The sequence below is a fragment of the Eulemur rufifrons genome, chromosome 30 (assembly GCF_041146395.1).
Source record: "Eulemur rufifrons isolate Redbay chromosome 30, OSU_ERuf_1, whole genome shotgun sequence".
Classification (NCBI taxonomy): Eukaryota; Metazoa; Chordata; class Mammalia; order Primates; family Lemuridae; genus Eulemur; species Eulemur rufifrons.
In genome coordinates, this window is record NC_091012.1 from 111,458,313 (window position 1) to 111,484,092 (window position 25,780).

General features: G+C 41.5%; 1 protein-coding gene and 1 non-coding gene across 2 annotated transcripts in view; both read right to left on the reverse strand.

Annotated features, from left to right (window-relative positions):
* The window catches only part of TSPAN7 (tetraspanin 7), a 113,503-nt gene that overhangs the window by 15,493 nt on the left and 72,230 nt on the right, over positions 1-25,780 (reverse strand). Inside the window, exons 2-3 of the mRNA XM_069463132.1 lie at positions 6,090-6,278; positions 1,462-1,536 (exon numbers count right to left, since the gene is read on the reverse strand). Of these exons, the coding sequence (XP_069319233.1) occupies positions 1,462-1,536; positions 6,090-6,278 (264 nt within the window). The remainder of the gene's footprint in view (positions 1-1,461; positions 1,537-6,089; positions 6,279-25,780) is intronic.
* LOC138379369 (small nucleolar RNA U13) lies at positions 16,980-17,083 on the reverse strand. Its single transcript, XR_011232132.1, has one exon. It is a non-coding gene; the product is annotated as a small nucleolar RNA U13 (small nucleolar RNA).

Below are 25,780 nucleotides of genomic sequence, written 5' to 3' on the forward strand. Positions count from 1 at the left end.
GTCTGTGGCCTGTTAGGAACCACGCCACACAGCAGGAGGTGAGCAACAGGTGAGTGAGCAAAGCTTCATCTGTATTTACATCTGCTCCCCTGAGCTCTGCCTCCCTCACTCCCATCCATGTAAAAATTGTCTTCCATGAAACTGGTCCCTGGTACCAAAAAGATTGGGGACTGCTGCTCTAAACTATGCCCGTGAGACAGTTACAAGAGATAAAGAGTCACTAGTTACGTGAAGCTTCTAGGCCAATGTGGCTACCACACCCAGCTGTGACATTTCATTTCACTGCATCCAAGTTGTCTCTTGGGGTGGGGAGCTGTACACGGGAATAGGCCCCGGACCACTCTGAGGACTCATGCTGAAGAAACAGGCCTGGTACTGCCCTACAGGCAAGCTCTGCTTTCCTTCACTATATCCTTCTGAGTAAATGGCACTAAATATGACCTACAGTTATCAAGCAAGTTTGACTATTTTAGCCAAAGTGAAAGCCAGTACTAGTGGTCAAAGAGTGACATTGCACTCCCTGCCCACCACACCCTAAGTGTTTTTGATGAAAAGAGGTTACGTAGATGAGGATTTCCAGGCCCTAAGTAGTAGGAACCACTTAGAGAAAAACCCCTTTATGGAGCACAGACGCAGCAGCACACGAGAGGAAAGCACACAAGGGCTCAGGTAGGAGCTTCTGGAGTTCACACTGTACTTGGGGCACCTGTTAGGGCTTTCAAGGCCATGACTTCATCAGGTCTCACTTCACTGGAGAATAAGAAATGGGAGTGTACTTCCAGATATAGCATTCATATGAAATGGCTTCTGGAAGTCAGCTTTTGGCATCTGGGATAATGCCTCTGGCAAAGGGAAAGACCAAGGCAATGGGGAAAGGAGCAGCGTGCACATTAGGCAAGCTCAGCGGGAACTGAACTTGGCCGAGCACAAAAGCGGCTCCTGGGAACAGAGGATGCCAGACTTTCGAGACCCACAGTGACACTCTACCTCAGTGTGTTTTCCACCTATATCTTATTTTTCTTCCTTTTTAACACATGTGTATCTACTTCTGGCTTTCCTGCTATTTACAGGGTCCAATAACGGATTTTTGAGGCAGCAAGACAATTAGTCTCAACAATCTTGTTACACAGATACACACTTGTGCATTGTGGAAGCAGCTATTTTTAAAGGCGTATTTAATTTATATTGAAGGTCACTGTTTTAAAACAGGTGGAAAATCATTTTATGTAATAGCTACATGGAGAAATAGAGTGAAGATCAACAAGTAAGGTTTTGAGTTTGGGGAAATTCCTGCATTTAGAATTTCATTGGAGTTTCAGGTCTTATTACGTGACATTTGGAAAACAGCAATACCACTGGAGAAACCAGCTAGCATATACACCCTTTACACATTTCAAGAGGTTTCAAAAATCCTCCTCCCAAAGACCCTTTAACTGAGTTCTCCACTTCTTGTATACTCACCTCATGACGAAACACAAACCCCGAAATGCCAGCTACGAGCTCAGCCAGGAACACCAGGGACAGAAACATGGCATACTGAAAATCAAATGGACAAGGACAAAGTCAGATATGTCGGGATTAAGAAGAAGGCTTCTGCAGGGCAGGTTACTTCCTCTCAGGGGGAATTGGACAAATCCTCACACTCCTTAGACAAAGTTTAGAAAAAGTTTTAAAATGTCCTTCTTCAGATTTACCCACATAAGCCTCAATATAGGGATATGAGTTTAACAAACATAAGGATTTTGCAGTACACATGCTAAGGAGAGCTCATTAAGGGACTAGCATTGTGCCTGTCAGCTCAGCTCAACCAGGAGAAACCTGGAAAGGCCTTTTATAACTAAGGTATCCATTATTTGTAACACTAGAATCTTTGAGCTAGGAAAAAAACTGCTTTGGAATTCACAGGACACAGTTCTGCCCTGTTTGGGGGTCTTTCTTAACCACCTTCCTCATGGTGGTCATCTAACATCTGCAAGCCCAACCCCTGCAGCCCGTTCTGTTTTGGCACTGTTCCAATTGTTGGAAAGACTTCCTTTCCCTTGGCCACAAGTCTGCCTACTTTTAACTTCCACTCGCTGGTGTTGATTCTGCTTTCAGGAGATATAAGAACCAGCCCAACCTCTGTTCTCTAGACTAGCCCTTCATGTATGTGACACAGCCAGGATGTGAACCTGCTGTTTCTCTTCATTTCTCCAGTTTCCTTAACCATGTCTCAGACAAAACAGCTACAAAACTGCTTCATTTGGAATTGTATCACTCCCGTCTGGGCCCAAAGAGCAGACTGTGCACAGGAGGACATTCCTCTTCAGTATGGCGGTCATCTCTGAACACAGTAGCCTCGGCAGCTTTCTGTGGGGCTGCTTGCCTTTCTTGTTCCCGACGCTGCATTGAGTTTATAGTCTTTCAAAAAGCAAATATGCTACACTACTAACGACATCTGCAACCATCTAACACCTTTAGTGCTTCTTGTCTCATGCTGCCTGTATTTCCCAAGTTGATTGTGTGTGTGTGTGTGTGTACACATGTGTGCGTATCTCAATTCAGGGATATTACATGGTACTTATGAGATATTAAGGGTTTCCATCTTTGTGACTTTGAAAAGCAGATAAAAGGAAGGAGAATTGATTCCTTACCTACAAGGCACATGTCTTACAATCTGCTGCTTCTCATCTCAAAATGAGAAGAATCATAGATCATTTTTCTTAGCTAGTGGCACATGTATTAAAAGAAGGAAATACTGGCTTAAAATACAAATTTTGTTCTAAATATTAACAAACTTCTCTACAAAGCACAACCACTAAAATATTAAATGTGCAGTTATAAGTAGAATGCCCCACATAAATGACTTCTCTCTCTCAATTTCATATAAAATGCAATTAGAAGCATAGTTTACTCTGGGAAGAATCTCACAGTAGGCCTAGACTTTACCAGAAAGTCACATAGGAAAATAACTGTCAGGAGGCAGAAGAAAGGACATTTCTCTCTGTGGTTGAAGGTCCTCCTAGGTTTCAGTTCTCATCTTGTCATGGACGAACTCTTAAAAAAGAGGCAGCCTCTCTGGGCCTCCATAAAGTAGACACAGTTACTTTAAGTTGTTTTGCAATTAATGAGGTTAAATGAGGACTGTAAAATTCTAGACTGACAGTTAATCAAGTGACCTCTGCTCTCATCAGCCAGATCAGCACTTTTCTGTCTCCAGCAAGTTCTCTGTCACCAGGAGCTTCCAGAGAATGGCTGCTTCACCTATGGAAGGCCTTGGCCAAAAGCCTATTGGGAAGAGCTTGTATTAAATACAGGTGGTAGGGGTTAGAGTTTTCTTCCAAATGAAAACATTAGAGTAGAAATAGTCTTGGTTTTGGAAAGAGACATACATGGGTTCAAATTTCCACACATTAGCTGTGTGAACTTGGGCAAGTTATGGAACCTCCAAGTCTCTATCACTTAACACAGAAATACAACCTACACTGTATGGTGGTGGTGAGGAATAAATAAAATGTCATATGCACCCCATATAGCATCTAGAACATAAAAGGAACTTAATGATATTTTTAAAGTTTCATTTTGTTTCTTATGGACACATAATAATTGTACATATTTGTGGGGTACAGTGTGATGTTTTAATACATGTATACATTGTGTAATGATCAAATCAGGGTAATTAGCATATCCATTGTCTCAAATATTTATCATTTCTTTGTGCCAAGAACATTCAAAATCCTCCCTTCTAGCTATTTTAAAATATATGATACATTATTGTTAACTATGGTCACCCGACTAGATCACCAGATATTTCTCCTAACTGTACCTTTGCACCCATTGGCCAACCTCTCCCTCTCTCTCCTCTCCTCTCCTCTCCAGCTGCTAGACAAAAAATAACAAATGCTAACAAGGATGTAGAGAAAGGGGAACTATTATACGCTTTTGGTGGAAATGTAAATTAGTACCAGTCATTATGAACAATAGTATGGAGGTTCCTCAAAAAATTAAAAACAGAACTACCTATGATCTAACAATCCCACTACTGGGTATATATCCAAATGAAATGAATTCAGTATGTTGAAGAGACATCTGCACACCCATGTTTACTGCAGCATAATCAACCTACGTGTCCATCAACAGATGAATGGATAAAGAAAATGTGGTATATATACACAATGGAATACTATTCAGCCATAAAAAGAATGAAATCCTGTCATGTGCAACAACATGGAGAAACCTGGAAGATATTATGTTAAGTGAAGTAAGTTAGGCACAGAAAGGCAAACACTGCATGACCTTACACATACGTGGAATCTAAAAAAGTTGATCTAAATGATATTTTCAAAGAAAAAAATCAAATAAAATCAAACCAAAATGCCAAAAAACTTCTCTAGTCCCCAAAAGGCTCACCTGCCATTAAACTCTCCAGTGTTAAAAGAGGAAAATGGTAGTATGTTGTGAAACCACCTCTGGAAGAGGCCAGAGATAACTGTTCCATTGTTTACACATGCATCCTATTTATGACATTATACTCAGCTATGGGACAATTCTGCCCCAAAAGCAAACATAGAGTTAGAACATGAAAGTATCCCCTCTCCTTCCCTCCTTCAGTCATAGTATTTGGGCTGGGAGAAACATTGGTGATTTAGTACAATACTATTTTTTATAACTGGGAACAAAGGCCCAGTGAAGGTTACACCTTTGCCACTAAAGACTTAAGCCAGTTAGTGTTATAATCAGTCAGGTCTCATCACCAGGTCTCCTCCTCCTTTTTTGTTTGGACAGATGGTTTTTTAACAATCTTTCTTTTTTATGCCTCCAAAGTTAATCTCCCCTTGCTACTCATTGTATTAAACAAGAAGTTCTCAACACCAGCTATGTGATAGACTTCCCTGAAGCACATTTTAGAAAATATGATGCCAGGGCCTTACCACCAGCAGTTCTAGGTTCAATTGGTTGGAGGTAGTACTCTGGCAGAGGTGTTTTCAAACAGCTGCCCGGGTGATTTAAACATACATCCAGAGTTAAGAACCACACTAGACCAAAAGAAACTCTAGTGTCTATGGAAAGTATTAGAAGGTAGGCTCAGGGTGCTAGGATAGAGAGTCAGGTGATAGCAGCAGGAAGTGCCTCAATATGGCCTCATTATGGCTTTTCCACCAACCTGGAAGCGTTAGTGGTAGCTGAGGCATCAGCTTCCTGCACGGTTTGCCAGTCAGAAAGTGGCCAAGTAAAGTACCACTTCCATGAGGTTGCCAACAAAGAGGGTGACTGCCCAGTGCCAGTTGGGAAGGTGGTTCCTTTCCAGTAAATCACCCCCCAACACACACATATGTCATTAGATGGTATTAAATGTTACTATACCCTAGGGCTAAACAGGGACAGGCAACGTGCCCCTGATGGACTCTCTGCTTTCCTCTTTCATGGAATGAGACACCTGAAATAAATCATTTTCAACAAAATTTTGTTTGAGGAGAGGCCCTTGCTCACCAGTTTCAATATCCTGTCCTTTCCCTTTGGGAAGCATCACTGCTTTGTCTGTCCAGGAGAGAGTATAAGCACCCAGCATAGGTCCTGGTAGCCAATACCTGGCACTGCATCAACCATCTGAGTGGGGAGACTCTGGCTTAGCTCAACTCTCATAGCACTGAGCCAGGGAGTGCAGGTTTAGAGAAGAACATGCACATGCATCCATGTATGGCCAGGCTCAAGGAGGCAGAAAGTATGTCTCCAATAGGAACTTGCAGGTGAAAGGATGTTCATGTTCAGAATGCTGCCTTGCCCACCAAAGCTGCACATCACATGCTTGAGGAAATTTTTCTAAGAGTTCAAAACTGGAACAGGGCATCTTGTCATGAGGCTATAAATGGCCTTTTGGAATTGCTGGCCACTGCTTTGTCATTATCTACCTTGAGGGACTGGGACTGATTTATTGTGCCAGGCTATGTTTGGGATTAAAGGGTAGATTAGGTAAGAACCTGGACTAAAATTAAAATCAACGAATATTAAGGCCTTTTCTGTAGCCTCAAGAAGGGCCACTTCATCTTCATGTGATTTACAGTTTTACAAAAAAATGTTGAAAAGACAGTATTATGTTGAGACATACTCACCAGTTTCAGCATCCATGGGCTACCACGGCATGTAGCAAAGCATCCAAACAGGCCAAAGACAACAATAGTGGTGCCAGTTCCAATGAGCACATAGGGAGCATTTGTGGAGTTCTCGGCAATAAGAGAGATATAGGTGCCCAGAGTAAGCTTTCCCCAGACTCCAACAGCCAGCAGGATCACCCCAGTGATCTGAAAAGGGGGAGAGGAGAGTGTGAAACCACTGTTGAGGGAGGTAAGAATCAACGCAAAGCAATGTGGCCAAATTTGGAGACTCAAGCTTCCATGAGCAAGATGGTACTTGCTGTAGGATTCTCTGAGCAACAGGAAATGTCAGAGACTAAAAGCATCATAGAGTAAAGACACTTTGATTTTGTCCTATTAGATCTGCCCCTTACATAATCCCATATGTGGTTCTTGTGTTAACTGGAAGTCAAGCCAATAATAAAGAACTTAAAAAAAAAAGCTATTTAAAAAGTATATCATAAGACAGGGTCTGAGAGCCTTCCTCCAGCTGCTGTCTGACACCAAGCTGGGTACAATCCCAGGAAGAATGTCAGCTGCCCTCTTTGATGGCATGTGTGTATACAGTATGTTAAGGACATCCTGCACAATGTTTTAAGGAACATGGTGATTCTCTTTGAGTATTAGTGCAAAAATCTCCACAAAAACAAATATTCCAAATATTTTTGAATCCCTATTGATATGCTGTCTCATTTACAATACTTTATTCAATATAAAATAACAGAAGAATCTGAATAATTCCTGGAATTAGCTGTAATGCGATTTGTCAAATCCCACCGATCAGTCTAAAGGAAATCCCTACAGCATGTCTAAACTAGAACCCTGCATCAATCAGGCCCTTACTTCAGGGGACAGATTTGAGGCTGCAAGCTATGCCTAACTCTCCACCCCCTGCAGGCCACACACTCTGGCAGCTTCAGCTGCTGAAGCCACCAGGGTTGCTTCATGTCTCTAACCATCTCCCCAGCTGGTCTCTCCTTCAGTTTGCCAGTAGCTTAGCAACTCATTCAAACTAAAGCCTTCTAACTGCTACCACTTCTGATACTGCATGAGGTTTGAAAGAAACCTGGGTGTTGAGGGAGCCCTTCCCCAGTTTTGTCCCATCCTAGAACCCAGTGCCTTATGCCAAATGCCTCTGACCCCTGTCCATCTTGCCCGCTCAAGTGACGAGGCAAGATGGGAAACTAGAGAGAATCAGCTTGAAACAAATCAATACCCACCTTGCCAAGGTTTCCCCTGTCAATAAACACACTGTTCCTTAACGTCTGTGACCATCGCCGAATACGTGCTATATACTGTGAACCAAGTGGCTAGTACAGTAAAGATGTGTAGGCCTCTCTCTTTTACATTCTGAAAACACTTGCTATAGTTTGGGACCATCAAGCTCCATTATTAGACTGTTTCTCTGAGCAGGAAAAAGAATGGACCCTATATCTTTCCCCACATCAGGTAAGGGTGGGTTCTACCTATATAGGGGGAGACGTCAGCAAAAACAATAAGACTTGTTGACTCTCCCCCACCCCAATAGCCTCTCTACTTTGTAGAACCATCACTGTGAAAGACAGAATTAAGAGTTTTAAATCAGTAAAAGATCAAGGAACTTGCGCTACTTTTATTAGGCAAAGATGCATTATTGTGATGTAGTCTTGAGGAGAAAGTGTTTGACACTAATGTCTGGGAGAACGTGGCCCAGTGGAGGCTGACTGCCTTTGAAAAGTTCCAATGGGGATGGCCTTAGTGAATTAAGGAAACCAAGGACACAAATGTTGCCAAAAATTCCAAGTCCTCTACTGACACCTGGTGGTTGATAAAAAAAGTACCTTCCTTGAACAGCCTCTTCTGCCACATTCCCCCAGATAAAAATATAAAAGACTTTTTACCAGCTAAAATAAATACGTAAGAATCAACTCTCAAGTCATTAGGGGTAAGAACGCAGTGAACGCTATGTAGAAAATGACACTACCTGGGCTATCTTTTATTAATGCCTAGCATAGTGCCAGGCACAAAGTAAATGTTTACTATTCATTGACCAAAAAAAAAAAAAAAATCATTTCTCTGAGTCTTAGAATCTGTATTTTATAAAACAGAGCCTGTCAAATGCCAAATACTCGCAAAACTTCTACATTGGGTAAACACTATAAGGTCATTTAAAATGGAGCCAAAGAGAAACTTCCCCCATACTTTCCACTCTAGCATTACCAGACTAAAGCTGCAAATATCACAACATAAATGTATTGAACAAAAACAAAAATTCATTTAAGCTAGTTATGATTTAGGCTGAATATAAGTCTCATCTAGAGACTCTGTGACTTCATGGGATTGCTCCCAAAGATTCAATAACACTTTAGATATGAACTGAACAGCTGCATTCTATGTACTGCTACTGCGAATCCTTATTGGAATGTGATTGCTTTAATGAAAGTATACATTACTGATCGAGTATAAGAGTCTGATATTATCTTACATTTCCATGACCAGTGATTTCATGAAGTTTAGTTACTACCATAACAAATCTTACATGCAGTATGTCAAAGTTAACACAAATCCTGATTTTTAAGGCAAACGGTATTAAGACTGTTTTTATGCCTTTTCTCCTTTCAAACATAATTTATCCTAATACAACCATTGCTTTGTATAGAAATGTATATGAAGCCTCTCCTCATGTAAAGTACAAAACCTACAATGCCAATGTGTTAAATATGCTCATATAATGTAAATTACACAAATATTCCATTTTTAGAAAAGGACTCTTTTTGCAGAGCTCAATGGTGCCTCTTAAAGTTTGCCAGTGGGTGCAGACAAACACAACACTATGGGCACCATATTGCATGGGAGAAAAAACATTCAACATCCTGACCTTGACCAAGTCAGTCATACTCTAAGGGACTCATGCTCCTCTGAATAATGTGGAGACTGGGTTAGATCAGCCCCTTCCAGCACACATGTGCTAGGAATCTAAGAATAACCCAGAGAGGAAAGGCCTTCCCTAACGCTGCTATTGTCATACTCAAACACTCCTCATGGACCAGGCTCCATTAGGCCTGGTTTGGAAGCCTGAACTCCACATATGTAAGGCCTTCTGCACACAGCACAGCCCATCTCTTCAGCCTTATCTCCTTCACTGCCCTTTATTTACTCTATATAGTTCCAGAAAAACTGAGCTATTCTCTGTGTGGTTCCCAACCTTTGTTCATGATGATCCTCTTACCTAAAATTCCTATCCTTCCTATTGCTCCCTGCCTATATCCTAAACTCTCCTGGTACACACTATACACATTCCTCCCAGTCTCCTTAAACTTCCTCTGCAGTATGCTATTGTCCTGCTGTGCCCTATCCCTCTCCCATGCACAGCCAGGACTCTGATCCCCTTGAGGGCAGGAACTGTGTGCCTTGTACATTCAATGCCCAATACATGTAGGCTGAATGAATGAATAAGCAGCCAGTTGTAGAGTTAAGAGAGGGAAAGTAGTTTCATGTTTGCCATCTACCCACTGAACCACTGTGAGATACTATCAGCAATGGTAAGAATGCCAACGTGACCCATTGAGTGGGCCAGTAATCTGGGGAAATAACAATGTGAAGAACAAAGAAGAAAAGGTTAAATGACAAGGGAGAAAAAATGGTTGGGCTGCAGTGCACCCTTAGGTGAGTAAGACCATATTTGGTGGTGGTAGCGGTGGTGGACTTGGGGTCAATGTTAAAAGAAATTTCCAGGCAGTTGAAGGGGGAAAAAAAACTACAAGCAAAGGGCTAAAGATCCATAAAACACTATCATAAATTAGCACTTTCTCACGTTCTTCTTAGTATAAAAATGTTTCTTACCAAGGATAAGAAACATACAAAGAAAAGACAAAGACAAAAGTCACTGTCATCTGTATGATGATTTTTTTTCTTGGTTCCTGTCAACACATACTCACCCATATATGCACCTTTGCAAGCACCCACAGGAAAGCCACTTCTCAGACATTTAAAAGTTCAAAGTCAAAAGCAAGGGATGGGTTCTTTTGGCATCTGTCTCTCTCCTACTTTTAGGCACAATGAGTAAGTTCAGAGTTCACCAAAGCAATTTTGTGTCTGAGCTCCTCAGAGACCTCAAATTCCTAAATCAATCATTAGTGCAAGTTACCTTTCTCATGGAAGTTTTGCTTCTTTCTCAGAAGACTCAATTAGCAAACAGCCAATGCTGTGGTTTGAGGAGGAGACAGATCAGAGACCATAGATAAACCACAGGAATGGCCTGGTGACGGATCACCACCATCTTTCATGCTCCCAAATCAACCACGAGCCAGAAAGGCAGGCACAGCGCTCCATCAGCAGTACCCAGGCTGAGGCTCTCAGTCTCCTGCTCATTCCCAGCATCTCATCTTTCTGTGTGCCTGCACCACAGCTCAAAATTTATGGGTAGCAGAGTACCACTAGCTATTACTAATTTAGGCTTGGCGATGAGGCTGAATACAACTATAACTGTAGCATTAGAAAAGTTAGATCAGAACTAGAAAAGCTCTTGTGTGATAGTACATATTACTTTAAAATTACACTGAAAGAAAACTACAGATAGGCTTGACAATATGCCAAGGGGTGTCCAACATGCTCTGGGAGAGATTTACTAAGGTTTATTTTAATCCTAAGGTAGATATTAGGGGAGTAAGCAGCAGACATAAATGAGTCCCCTTGCTCCTGCCAGGTCAACTGGGTTAATGCTGAGAAGTCTCCCTGCTGACCCTGTCCTGATCCTCATAGTGGAGCCAGGGATATAGGGTTTCCATCTTTCTCACATGTCCAGAGGCATTTTACTTGAGCCCACTCTCTTTTCTGCACGCAGATCACAGACCTTCTGATGAAATTGCTGCAGCTGCTCTCATGTAGTGCCAGGTTTGGGTCTGAGAGGGTAACATCCCAATTGCCTGTCACTAAATCTGTAATACATAGTTTGTGAGCCCCACCTTCTCAATGAACATATGCATACTGTTCTAATGATGACACAAGTTCTTTATTATATCATGCAATTAAAGAAAAAAAAAGCAAAAAAATTGAATCATAGAGGTATCAGCTACCTAGAAGAGACTCCTTCCTAAGAAGCCATATAGGATAGAAAGTACTGCATCTAAATGACATGAATAGAAACTTCTTGAAAGAAGATATAAGAATGGCTAACAAACATATGAAAAAATGCTCAACATCCCTAATCATCAGAGAAATGCAAATCAAAACCACAATGAGATATCACTTAACCCCAATGAGAATGGCCTTTATCAAAAAAACCCAAAACACCACATGTTGGCATGGGTGTGGAGAGACAGGAACACTAATACACTGCTGGTAGGACTGCAAACTAGTGCAACCCCTGTGGAAAGCATTATGGAGGTATCTTAAACAGATTCAAGTAGACCTGCCATTTGACCCAGCAATCCCATTACTGGGCATATACCCAAAGGAAAAAAGGTCATTCTTTAACAAAGACACATGTACCCGAATGTTTAGAGCAGCACAATTCACAATAGCAAAGATGTGGAAACAACCCAAATGCCCATCAATACATGATTGGATTAGTAAGCTGTGGTATATGTATACCATGGAATATTACTCAGCTATAAGAAATAATGAAGATATGACATCTCTATGGTTCTCCTGGAGAGAGTTGGAACCCATTATATTAAGTGAAGTATCCCAAGAATGGAAAAACAAGCATCACATGTACTCACCAGAAAATTAGTTTCCCTGAACATCACCTAAATACACATCTGGGAACGACACCAATCGGATATCAGACTGAGGTGGGGGGTGGGGGAGGGGATGGGGGTATGCCTACACAATGAGTGCATTGCGCACCGTTTGGGGAATGGTAACACTTGAAGGCGCTAACTCGGGAAGGGGGGGTGGGGAAGAGAGGGATATATACCTACATGATGGGTGCAACGCGCACTATCTGGGGAACAGACACGCCTGGAGCTCTGACTTGGGGGGAAAGGCGGTACATGGGCAACGTATGTAACCTGCAATTCTGTATCCCCCATAACAATAAGATGAAATAAAAAAAAAAAAAGAAAGTACTGCATCTAAAAACCGATCAAAAGAAACACACAGAAAAGATCATAGGCAGAAATCTCAGCTAGATTGCATTTTAGGTGAAAGCCACAATTCAATCATCCCAGAGGTTTACAGGTTAATTCCTTGGCGACTACACACAGAGGTACTGTGAAAAAAATATCCTTTCTCCACTCCAGATAATTTTATAACTCAGAAAAAAATGCATGGCACAGAAACTCCATATACATCATAAATAATTAAAATACAGTTTTCCTCAGACATTAGGTTTTAAGAAGAAAAATAGCCAACAAACTATTCATTCAGCTGAATCTCACGTGAGTCTGTGTGATGAGGGGATGGAGGGGAGGGTGAATTTTTGCATAACATGAGAACTTGATTTTGCAGAGGCAAATAAAGTGAACAGAAAGGCAAAGAAACCAGAGGCTTCTATAATTTCATGATCTTCTCTTTAAGTCTTAAAGAAGTAACAGCATTAATCCATTATATTTACAACTTAAGATTTTATTATGAATTATGTGTATATATTTAGTATATTTTAAAATATACTAAGTTTGTCTTTGCTTTGTTGACGTAAGAAAATAAAATAGACTAAGAATCAGAATTTATTGGGGTTTTTCACTGGGATTGAGAATCCACTCCTGATGGGTGGCAGAAAGGGACTCAATATATTTAAAAGAATGTTAAAGCTCTGGGCTAGGTGCTAGGAGATCAGGGCTTCAGTTGCAGTGGTTGCTTTTTACTAATTAGCTATGTGACTTTGGGTAGATCACCTAAACTTTCTAGGCCTCAGTTCCCTTTTCAGTAAGATCAGGAGTGGAGAAACCTAATTTCTAGTGCTTCTCCCCAGCTCTAACATTCCGATACAACAAATCTGAATCTCAAATATATTCATGTGCCTTTGGGCAAACAAGCAAAAGAAAGTTTATAAGGTCCTCCCTGTAACTGATAAACTGCCAGCAGTAGCGGTAGGAAAGTTGGCTCATTTCTAGATCTGATGCCCCCTGTTCTGTTAGCTTTCTGAGGTAGCAAGAGGCTCCTAGATAAGAGAGGGAAGGAAGAATTCCCAGCAGGGCACACATTTGTAGTTTGCAGAGACATCCAAAAATTCATAAGCTCACTAGCGTAACAAAAGCTTTTCTTTATACATGAAGATGCTACTGTTATCTTAACGGCAATATGACATATGCTTTGAACTGTTCCTCTCTAGGCAAATGTTTTGGCCAATTCAACCCTTTGATCCATCATTTTTGTGTCTATGTGTACTTGGTGGTGTGTGTTGGGGGGTATGAGGAAGAGAACACATGTCACATGGCTGAGAGATTAATGGCATCATTAAAAAGGATAAGGAAGTTGAGAAGAGGGAGAGGAGATAATCTTAAATGCTGATTGGTTAAAACTGAGTCTGAGAACCAATAGCAAATCCAAAGACTATCTGGTCCAGGCCCCATTTTCTACTGGGCTTGAGGTGATCAAAGGCCACTCAGGTAACATGTTCAGATGGCAGTTATGGACTTGGGGCTAGAGTTCAGGAGTGAGTCAGACTGCAGGTAAGGGCTGAGGCCAGAAGTGACAGCTGAAAGAACAATGAGTCTCAGGAAAAAGAAGCAGAGGATGGTGGGAAGGTCAAGGGGTAAGGCTTGAGGAAGACTACTGTCACTAAAACGTGGGAGGACAATGCTGGAAGATGGGAAACAGTCAGGAGACACAGAACAGAGTGGACAAGTCTATGAAGGTAGCTGCCAATAGGAGACTTGGGGAAAAAAAAACACATTTTTCCCCTTTAAAGAATTCTGGGAAATAAAATACCAGCACAATTCATTGACCCTAGGTATACTAATGAGCAGACATGGTACTCTTCACTCATGCACCCAGTAAAGCCCACTGAGATTATATTTCGTATTTAAATATTATTATATCCTCCAGCCAATTCATAGACTTCAAGTTTCAGGACCAAGCCTAGAGCAATTTGTCACAAACTCTAGCTTCTATTGGATTTTTTTGGTGACCATTTAGTCAGGATATGAAATGCAGATTGTCTAACAGATCACAGATGCTTATGAAAATATGAAAAGGGCTTCAACCAGCACTATGAAAAGTCAGAAATTCCAGCACAGGCTGTGGTTCCATCACAGGCTCCTTATGTGTGTAGTGAAAGCAACTGATCATTTCATAGGAAATGGCTTTATGCATGCTGTAAGTCCAACAGACAATGCTTCTTTCTCTCAGTTATTTTTAAGTTGCAATCACCAGCTTGCACCAGTCATGTCGCATGTCTGTGCCTTAGTTAGTCATCTATAAAGTGACAGGACTAGCCCTAGTGACATCTACAGGGGCCGATCTAGTACTAGAGTTCTTTGTGTTTCTTTGAATTGCCTAATGGTCTTCAGAGAGACCAAGATCAAGTTCAACTATTAGCTAGGATGCAGAACACACTGGTCAACAGAACAGCATTCACCAATGGCCTATGCTGCCTGGGCTCCGTATTCAGCCTATGGGAGTCTATCTGGGGGGTGGCTCAAGGAGGTGGCTGGCTGGAGACTGAATACTCTATAATGTCCTAGAAGTGGGCCCATGAAGTGGTAGAAATTGACCCATATAATGGCAGTATTTTCTGAATTAAAAACAGAGTTTGAACACGGTTGAGATCTTTAAAATTGACCTATCACAGAAAATCAGGGCTATACAGCTAATAAATACCACTTTATTATGAGAGCCTTTTACTACTTATATAACTAAACCCCTTTGAATGAGGGCCAAAAAGCTCTACCTTATACTTAATTCCATTATTCAACAAATAGGGTCACAGAAAATTTCCAAACATATTATTACGGATTCTGTATATCCTATTGGGAAATGAAAAAGAAAGGGAGCCCTGAATTGGTTTCTCATTTCTTTCATATCACTCTAAAAGCTTATGGACTTTAGGTCTTCTCCACCTTAAAAAATAAATCCCCAAAGAAAGTCCCTAAAGCAAAAAAAGAATTATAACTCCATGTGTATCAGTACACTGAGAAACGTTCCACTAAATCAGGGAGGAATGTTAAGGGTAGCTTATTCTGAGCCTCTTGGCATTACTTTTTCTTTATAGGCATTGCTGATTCCTCTTTGAAAAAATTTAAAACAAGACTTAGGATTTTGATTTACATTAATACAGAGTGTCTTACTCCAAGTGTTCAAGAGCATGTGAAAGGAAGTAAGCAAACCAGAGGTTAAAACTGTATGAATGTAGCTCACACCTCTGGTTTCACAATGACCCAGATATATAAATAGATGTCATATAGGTAAATACCTATTAGGAATTGGGGCCAGCAAAGCCACTTACCAGGAGATTTATGTACTTAGAAATTAGGACGAGCTGTAGTGACTAAAGTGACAGAAGCTTAATGTTTGGGGGATTCCCTTTATGCCACACCTCCTCCATGAAACCTCCAAGTTGATTTCACTTGTATTTCAAATCTGTTGGCACAGCTTAACACACACAGAGGCCACAGGAGTGCCAAGAGCACCAACGACCTTAGCATCGTTAGCAGATAGCCAGCCAATCACCACTGAAGAAAGAGTTGTGGGAAGAAATCACTTCCCTTGTTTCCATTCCTCAGGTGACCAGCACTGTGAAAAGATGGATCAAATTCCACACTAATAAGAAAAGATGCTTTTAAAAGAGATCATTTCACAGTAATCTTATAAACAAGAGCTACAACTATATTAATGTGTTTTGACAAAAAGTTTCTGCTGACCACACATTTGTCCTGTTTTGTATTGTTAATTGTGTATATGCCAAGATTTTAAGAATCACATGGGCCGAGTGTGGTGGCTCACACCTGTAATCCCAGCATTTTGGGAGTTTGAGGCAGGATGATCACTTGAAGCCAGGACTTTGAGACTAGCCTGGACAACATAGCAAGACCCAGTCTCCACAAAAATATTTTTTAAAAAATAGCTAGTAGTGGTGGCATGTGCCTATAGTCCCAGCTACTCAGGAGGTTAAGGCAGGAGGATTACTGGAGCCCAGGAGTTGGAGGCTACAGTGAGCTATGATCACACCACTGCACTCTAGCTTGGGCAACAGAGTGAGACCCTGTCTCAAAAAAATAAATACATAAAAAGGAGTCACGTGGGAGGAAATAAAGTCCTTAAATCCTTTCCTCCTCTATATCCACCAAAGCCTCAGCCATGCCCTGTGCCTTATTTTCCAAGACAACATGTCCCTTAAACATTCTGTCCTAATCCATTTAAGCAGAATCACTGCTTATCTATGATTCCTAATTTTTAATTTGAAAGCCAGTCACTGTGCCTAGAGTACAATATACCTCTGGAACACATAGTAGGAGCTCAAAAAATACAGGATGAATCTTAGCAATGAGCTCTTCTTCAAATTCAGCTCCCTTAAAGTGGCTGTGTCCTCAGGAGTCACTGGATTAGAATGAACCTACATGAATTAATCCTAACAATTATTCCGTAACTGTGAACCTAAATGCCAATCAGTGACAGAGCAGCACACATCTCTTTCATGATTATGTTGCTAAACAGATTTGGCTTTCCTGGAATTTCGTTATTTTCAAAAGGGAGAATTTTCTTTGCATAATTTCTATATAGGATTATCATATTCAAAATACCAAAACCAAAACCATAGTCCTAATAAATACATTATACATAGGAAGCAGCTAGAACTCAGATGGTGAAGAAGGCATTGAATTCCCATGTTCTTTGTGCCTAAGCATTGATGGTTGTGATGGGGTGTGACGGGATGAGGTGGTTTCCTTTCAGGTGAAACTGGATAAGACATAATGTCAGAAAAGGACCTACTATTTTTTTCCCTCACATCAGACGGGTAATGTGCCTGCTTTGTAATAAGGTTTGAGGGAGGCACATCTCACACATCAGTGTGAAAATCCAATCATCATGTTTATGAACTACAAAAGGATATAGGACCTATTATTATTAAATGGGGAAAACCTGGGGAAGAAACCATGTATGCAATGTTCAAGAACAAAATTCTCACATAAACAGTGAGGTGGTAACTGCTTTCGGTGATCTTTTCTCCTGAGATGATTTTTTCTTTCTTTTTCTTTTCTTTTCTTTTTTTTTTTTTTGAGACATGGTCTTGATCTATTGCCAGGCTAGAGTACAGTGGTGTCATCATAGCTCACTGCAACCTCAAACCCCTGGGAGATCAAGAGATTCTCTGGCCTCAGCCTCCCAAGTAGCTGGGACCACAGGTATATACTACCATAGCCAGCTAGTTTTTTTGTAGAGACGGGGGTCTCACTATGTTGTCAGGATGGTCTTGAACTCCTGGCCTCAAGCAATCCTCATGCCTCAGCTTCCCAAAGTGCTGAGATTACAGGTGTGAGCCACTGTGCCCAGCCTCTCCTGAGATGATTTAAGGAAAACAAATACAAAAAACTACTTCTATTAGTGATTTAATTAACTTTCCTCTCAATACTCACATGCCCACACTGCACACATATGTGATGCTGATACCAAATAAGATATACAGGGAAAATTCAGACATCTAATATTGACAGGGAATTATGAAAACAAAATAACTTTAAGGTAATATGTTCTTGACAACAAAGAAAAAAGTCATTTTAGAAAACCACAAAGAGGACACTTGGCCATCTCTACCGCTACCACCCTGGGTCAAGCCCCCATCTGTCCCTGCCTCCACCCTTGCCTCCATGCCCTATTCTCAACACAGCATTGAGGGTGATCCTGTTAAAACCTAAATCCAATAATATCACTTCTTTGCTCCAAACCCTTCCACAACATTCCATCTCTCAGAGAGAAAGACGATGTTCTTACCCTGGCCTGCAAGGCCCTACTTGACCTGTAACCTTCACTGGTTCCTCTGACATGGCCTCCAGTAACTCTCCCCTGGCTCACTCTGTCCCAGCCTCACAGGCTTCTTTGCTCAAACACTCTTGGCATACTCCTGCCTCAGGACTTTGTATTGGCTGTTCCCTCTGCTTGGACTTCCAAAATCTCTCATTTCTTCAAGTCTCTGCTCCTTGAGCCCTTCCCTGATGGCCCTATTTAAAACTAGAACGCTGCTTTCCATCTGGGCTCCTGCTGAATTTTCTCCATGGCACTTATCACCTTTGTATACTATTTACCTTACTTAGTCTGTCTCCCAAAATCAATGTAAGCTCTGCGAGGGCAGGATTTTTGCCTTATTGATTGGTGCATCACCAAGACAAATACCTTCTCATAGTAGGTGCTCAGTAAATATTTGTTAAAGGACTGAATACAAGATGGCAGGCAGGTGAGTAAGTGTGACTTTCAGGGGTGGTGAAGTCTGTTGTCACTAGTACTGCACTGAAGAGCCAAACAGTAGGCCTGATTCCTGTTAAGGCCCGGGCACTTCCACTCAGAGAAAAACCTGTTCTTTCGCCAGTTTGCTTCTAATCCACCACATTGCTTCATAAATGTCTGCTTTTGGCCACAAGGGGGGACTAAATGAGAAAGCATGGGAATGGTTCCTTCTAATTCATCACCACTAATGGAAAAGTAATTTAAAGCTCTAACATCTCATAACTCCAGGAGGTCTGTAATTCATGATTAGGAGCCAAGAGAATGAACAGTGTTTATACCAGTAAGATTTCTCTCTCTCTCTTTTAAAAAATGTACAACCAGGGTACTCACTAAATGCTAGGCACTATACTAAGTGCTTTAATGCTTTAAACCTGAGGCTTTGGGGCCACATGTGGCCTTCTGGATCCTTCAGTGCAGCCTTTTGACCAAATCCAAATTTTACAGAACAAATTTGTTCTGTGAAGTTTGGATTTAGTCAAGGGGCCGCACTTGGGGATCTGGAGGGCCACATGTGGCCTTGAGGCTATAGGTTCCCCACCCCTGATTGGCTCAATCCTCCTAATAACCCTATGAAATGTACCTGAGGTCATCGCCAGTAAGAGGCAGAACAGGTACTCCAAGCCCTGGCCCTCAACCACTGCCTTCCCTTAATGTCCTCTTTAGTCTGTCTGCAGAAGGTTCTTTCTCCCCAGTCCTCTACTCCTAACTCTTCTACAAGAAGAGCTCACAAGCCAGTGTTGTCCATCTTGGCATTGATTTGTCATTGAAACATCCCTGAGAATTTGACTGCTACAATTAAAAAATAAAATCTGCACTAATTCATTTATTTTAAAATACTATCCATTATTTTCCCCCTTTCAAGTAGGCAAATATATAGCAATGAAAGCATGTTCCATTCCAAGCTATTGTTTGATACTTTAAAAGCCAGGATGGGGAATAAATATCCTCATGTATATGTCAAGATGAACCAGAAATGTTCATCATCACAAGCACCATGCACATACCTACAAGAGAACCAATCTGAAGAATCAATAAAGTTTGGCATACAAATAGAAAAACTGTAGTGTCTTGAGTATTGCTTTTCTACCAAGTATATTCTGGAAAAAAAGTTTAAGAAACTGAATTACTCTGGTTTGGGCCCTGAGAAGAAAAACAGGAGGCCACAGCTGTAATATATATGAGGAGAACCCACTTTGAAGCTGTGGAATCATCTGACTTTGAAAGTTGCTCTGACCGAAAGCAATGGGCTGAGTCACCAGTTGAAGGCAGGGGCATCAATCATATCTGCTCACCGCATAGCCTGGGAGGGGTCTGATTGGCCATTCACGAACGAAGGGCACAGTCCGGAAACACAGTTAACAGTGTATGTCATGTGATAAACAGCATTTATTGGGCAGTGCTGTGTTCCTTACACGCTTCATCACATTTATTCTTAATCTCTGTTTTACAGATGATGACCTGAGGCTTTCAGTTGTTGACTTTCAGCAACTTGCTTCAAAGTCACAAAGCTTATACGTGGTACAGCCCAGAGTCAAATCCATCCTGTCCAACCCTGCCATTATGATACTCTGCCCACTGCGGCAGTGTAAGCACAAGTGGGCAGGGACTACACCTGGGTTCCTCTCCATCCACTATGACCCAGTTACCGATGCCATCCTCTAGGTAGGTGAAACCCGGTTTTCCTTACACTGCCTAAGGGCTTCCTAAGAGGGAGTTATGGGGAAACCAGCACTGTGAACCGATTTCCACAGCATGGTTTCCTGGGCAGTTTCTAATCATCACAGCCAGGAAACATGGGAAAAGGCAGGGTGGGAAGAGATGGACTCTACAGACTGACCCTGTAGGCACTGGCCTTGTCCCGTCTCCTTTCCCGGGCCATGCCTCCCAGACTCCCTACTGGGCATGTTCCAATTTATGAACTGGGCTGTGTTCCAGATTACTTCATATTACCTGTCTGGAACTCAAAATGCATTTTCTTTGGGAAACAGTGTTATACACAGTGGCTGTGTTTCTAGGCCAGTCTTCAAACATCTATATTTAAGCCAGTATTAGGGAAAGTTATAGGGAAACAGATTTTTGGCTCAATACAAGGAAGAACTTTCTAATAATAGGCATAGCCCAAAATGGAGTGGGTTGCCTTGGGAGGTGTTACAACAGAAGGTAAACAGCTTGCTGGGCATCCCCACAGAGTCTCCAGAGGCAATCATGGGACAGAAGTCCTATGGACGGGAAGCCAGCAGGAAAGGCTGAATTGCACTGATTTTCAAAAGCTGTTCTCATCCTGACTACTGTCCCAGAAGCCTTGTGATTTTCCTAGCCAATTATCTCCCTGGATATTCATGCATGGATGAATAGGAGTTCTAGCAGCACAGGAATTAGAAAAACCATTTTCCCAGACCCTGAGTTTCACATTCCTTTCACCTCCAAAAGGAAGTGATAGGCTACATCATTTTGCTACATAAAGAGTAAAATTCACGTAATGAATTCAGTGAAATGAGGTTGGAACTAAAAGGACCTGTGTTCTTGTAAAGGGGCTATGGTACTTGAAGGAGCATTTGCTCTATTATTTTAATACTTCTATTTTCCCTAAGCAAATGCACTCTCTACCATTTCTCAGCCAGAATTAGAAATCCTTGCTGACTTTAAGAATCAGTAAAGCTGGTTAAAAATAAATTTACAAAAGCTACAGATGCAACCTTCATACTTTTCACATATGGCAATGACTCTGTCAAAAAACCTCATACACATTAGGACTAAAAAGAGAAACTGTCTAATAAGGTGCTGTTAGTAATGGCATATTGCACCAGAGATCTATTCTATTCCTATGAAACAATCACATAGCTATTTGGATGGTTATGGGGGCAAATAAACCCCACTTTTGACCCCCCATGCAACACAGCCATTGAGTTGCTCTTGCAGGGCGCATGCTGGTTCCACCTGTTTGGCCAGTTCCCACCTGCCCTTCGGAGCATAACAAAAATGCCCTTTCCACCAAGAGGCCTTTCCTGATGCTCAAAGACAACAATCATTTCATCCTCCTCTGAATGTGCTTAAGATTTTCCACATATTTCTTATGAGTGACATTTTTTACCTTGCATTCTAAGGCTTTGTGAACACCTTACCTGCATCCCCAATCACCTGCTCCCCGAAAACAGATGCATCACTTGTAGGACTGTTATTAAATATATATATCCAGTGGTATCTAGTGTTTCCTTTTGACAATGAAATATGATCAGAAAGAGCGTTTTGACTGCAAATCTCTCATCAATGACACATCAACAGGGCATTCCCCTTTGGTCTCTGAGGTTGCTAAGAGGGCATTGGATGGGAGAGGTGGGGCAGGGTCCTCACAAGTAAAAAAGGCTACAGAGCCACAACAGTCAAGTGTAGCACCAGCATTAAAAACTGTTGCATTCCTTCCATGTTGTGCTTAGAAACAAATATGACTGCTGTGGTTTTCGGCAAATTAGAAGTCCAGAAAAGTACAACTTGGTAACCAAGCCCCCCAAATCAGGGACCACTGACGTAGGCCCCCTCCCTCCCCAAAAGTTGCCATCAGCAATTTATTTTAGAAAGCTAGGCTTCTCAGCAAGAAACAGAAATCCTTCCCCTCTGACAGTGTCAGCTGAAAGTGGCCCACTGACCTCTCTTTAAAGGAGCATGGAAGGGGACAGAATAGCTGAATTCTGGCTGTGCTCCACACAATTTAATGGTTAAGGACACACTTTTGTGGGCATAGAGAAGCCACTGGATCTAATCATATGTCTTCACTCAAAGCCAAGGGCCATCTGAAGCCCTGGCACACGCTGTGAGTGACTGTGACCACAGACTGCAGGGGCTTGCTGGCAAGGTGGACCAACAGGCACCATGGCTGTATTCTGACCTCTGAAATCAATGAGTTTTATTTTTACTAAACCGTTCTCCCAACTCATTCTGCCTTGCATTGTTCAATCACAAAGTATCTTAACCACGGATCATGTGGCTACAGGAAAGAGAAGTCATACGAGCCACCTTGAGCAAAGGGCTTCCTGAGGGCCACAGGAGTCCTGTGGAAAAGCACAAGCAGCTGACAACGTCAGGGATGCCTAACCAGGGTGACTGCGGGGAGATGCAGCACTGGCAACTCCCGGGAGGCCAGATCCTTCCCTCAGCTCCTCCGCAGAGGTGGTTCAGGCCCTTGACCACACAAGGCTCCATGCCAAGTAACCTCAAACAAATGGAGACACTATCCTGAAGGAACTGACTTGTTGCCGAACTCACTATACTCTATGGACCATTCAAAGTAGGTCTCTCTTAAATGATCAAATGGTATTGGCAGGATCCTTTGGATATCCTCCCACCAGCCGGCATTGAGCGTCTCACTACATCTCAGTAAATACTACTCCCTCACCCTCCTTTTTTATTGAGATGGGGTCTTGCTATATTGCCCAGGCTGGTATTGAACTCCTGGGCTCAAGTGATCCTCCTGCCTCAGCCTCCCCAGTAGCTGGGACTAGAGGCGCATGCCACCAGGCCCAGCTAATTTTTTTATTTTTATTTTTTTGAGATAGGCTACTACTCCCCTTCAGCAAATGACTACCACTAATGTAGCAGGGACCTTTTCCACACGAGAATGAGAGATCAGAGAAAATTAAATGTTGTCCCAAGTCCCAAAGTCTGTAAGGGACCAAGACAGAACAATGCCCTGACTTACAGGCCAAGTCCTTTTGACTACACCATGCTGGGAACTTTTATAAATTAGTTTTTCTGGTTACTTGGTTAAGTTCATTGAATTTTGTATATCTGACTTGTGCCCAACCTGGTTGTCTACACTGTAAGCTCCCCTGAACAATTTATTAAAAACATCATCTAAACATATAGGAATCAGAGTTGACTATCTGCCACAATCCCAGGACTCGATCTCTGCCTAACATCCAGTGTCTTGGGCTCTTCATTAATCAAACCATAAGAATAAAGACTAAAAATCAAAGGGTTAAAATAAAGCCTATTAAATTAATACTGCCACAATTATGTCATTTTGCAGATTATAGTTTCAATCTGTCTTGAAACTTCATGAGTTCCATCTTGTCATTTTAATAGCATGCAATCAATTGAGGTTAGGCACTGAATTGTTGTGTTTATATCTCTCGGAGCACCCAGTATGGTGTCCTACATATAATACACACTCAATAAATGCATGTTTTCTCAATATATTTGGTACCTTCCAGAAAGGAATAGTATAAAAAATTGAATTCTGTGACACAAAATTCTGTATCACAGGCAAAAAATATTTCGGTAAACTCAGGGCAAATTTACCATGATGGTTTATGTATTAACTGTATGTGTTATCTCTCTTTAATTCAAGTGGGGGAATAATTTACGGAGCTTAACTAAAAATCTTTAGCTAGTAAAACCAAACTGTAGAAATTTCTGTGTTAAAACAGAGTAGTGAGCATAATTTTTTAAATGTATGCATTTCTTGTTGAGTATAATTAGAAAAATATATAGGCAGCACAGCTCTCTCCAAACTTTGATGCCTATCGTCTCCCCCAGTGTGCCCCTAATTCTCACCACAGGTCAGATAGTTTTCAGGTTGAGCTATCTTAAATATACACATCAGCACTGTTCCTTCTAAGTGGAACACTGGGGAATTTAAGCACTGACCTCAGTGAGGGACCATGAACTGAGACAACCTGCTCTCCTGTGGCCACCAATCTCTGGCAACATGAAGACACATATATCCCAGAAGTAAAGATAAAAGCAATAAAGTTGTTTGACTGCACCTGTGCTTGCATGCATTCTCTCGTGCTCGCAGTCTCTCTCTCCCTATTAAAGGCAGAATTATAAAAATTAAATATTAGCCCCAAATTCTATCACTGTAATGCAATATTTGAAATTTGGAGACATTCCACTCCACATGAATGCATATAATTACAGCATATAAATCACACATCACTATGTACTTGAACTGGGAAGTAATTAGAGCTTCTCAACTTTTAAACTTATACCCGTTTTGGTTAGCTCATACCCTCCCCTTTAAGATTATCTGGAATTTCAAAAGCTCTTCCAAGCAATGGAAATTGCGAACACACTTTCTCCAACTACATCCGTCCCCTCCTTTGGTTTCTGACATCCTCTGTTAAGAACCCCCGTTTTACAAGCATCCATCCCCTCCCAATCTTTCTACTCTATTGCACTGCCTCCTTAGGGAAAGAGAAACAACAAACACTATCTTTACCAAGTCCCACAGTTACACATGTTAATATTTGTATGAACCAACCCTCCAAATAAAATTTATTTACCAAAATCATAGCCACATCCTGTCTGCCACAAAATCCTACAGCCTGTTATTTCTTTAGTGAACATGTAATATAAAAGCTATTATAGTAAAAGCTCTGTGGTATTGAATCTATACTTTTTGCCAGATGATTTTTTCCCAGGTTTTAATATCCTTACAGGCTTTGTCAGAAAGTACACCAACTGTTACCAGTCTAAAACCAGAGTTTTAAGTCTGTTTGACCAGTAAAAGTCTAGAATTTGCCAGGTCAGTCACTCACTGTCAGGTGATTGACAAGAAGTACTCTAACTTAAACATGAATTGGGCAGGCACTCCAAAAACAACCCTTATACTTTCAGGCTTTTCACATGTCAACTGGCTCCACTTTATTATTTCATAGGGCTGATGAGTGGTTTAAATAGATAACATATCTGGTGTATTCAGCAGATATTCAGGCCTGATAAGCAGGAAATGTTAAACAAAAGCTGTGGTTTCCCTATTGTTATTGTATTATTATTAATATTGTTATTATTGAGCACTTCCAAATATTTCCACAGCCATGCATGCTACTGAGAATCTGTACTGTCTAGAATCCTTTTATGTTCTGAATTGCCTCTTGGGAGAGTCTTTCATTTTGTTAAATATCTACACAGTTATGAATCCAGAGATCTGCTCTGGCTTTTAGGGAAACAAACTATATTGTTTTGCAGCTAGAAAATATCGATATCTTCACTTTCTGCACAGCCATTCCTACCTTACTTCTCAGCAGAAAGTTTGCTGTCATTAATTTTCAAATCAGCAACAGCAGCTGTTTGAAATTGAGCCTTGGAAGAAGCATGGAGTTTGTCAGCTCTTTGGTCTGCCTTACGATTACTGTGGGGACTCTGGCCAAGGAGGCCAAACTGAACCAGGCAGCAAGGAGCTCACAGAGCAGCAGTTAGAAGCTCCTGGGAATCAGTAAGGACTTCAAGGCTGCCTCATGTTTCCACCCCGGCTAACTGAGGTGACGCCACATATTGCAGGAGCAATGAGCAATCTGTGTGGGCTCAAG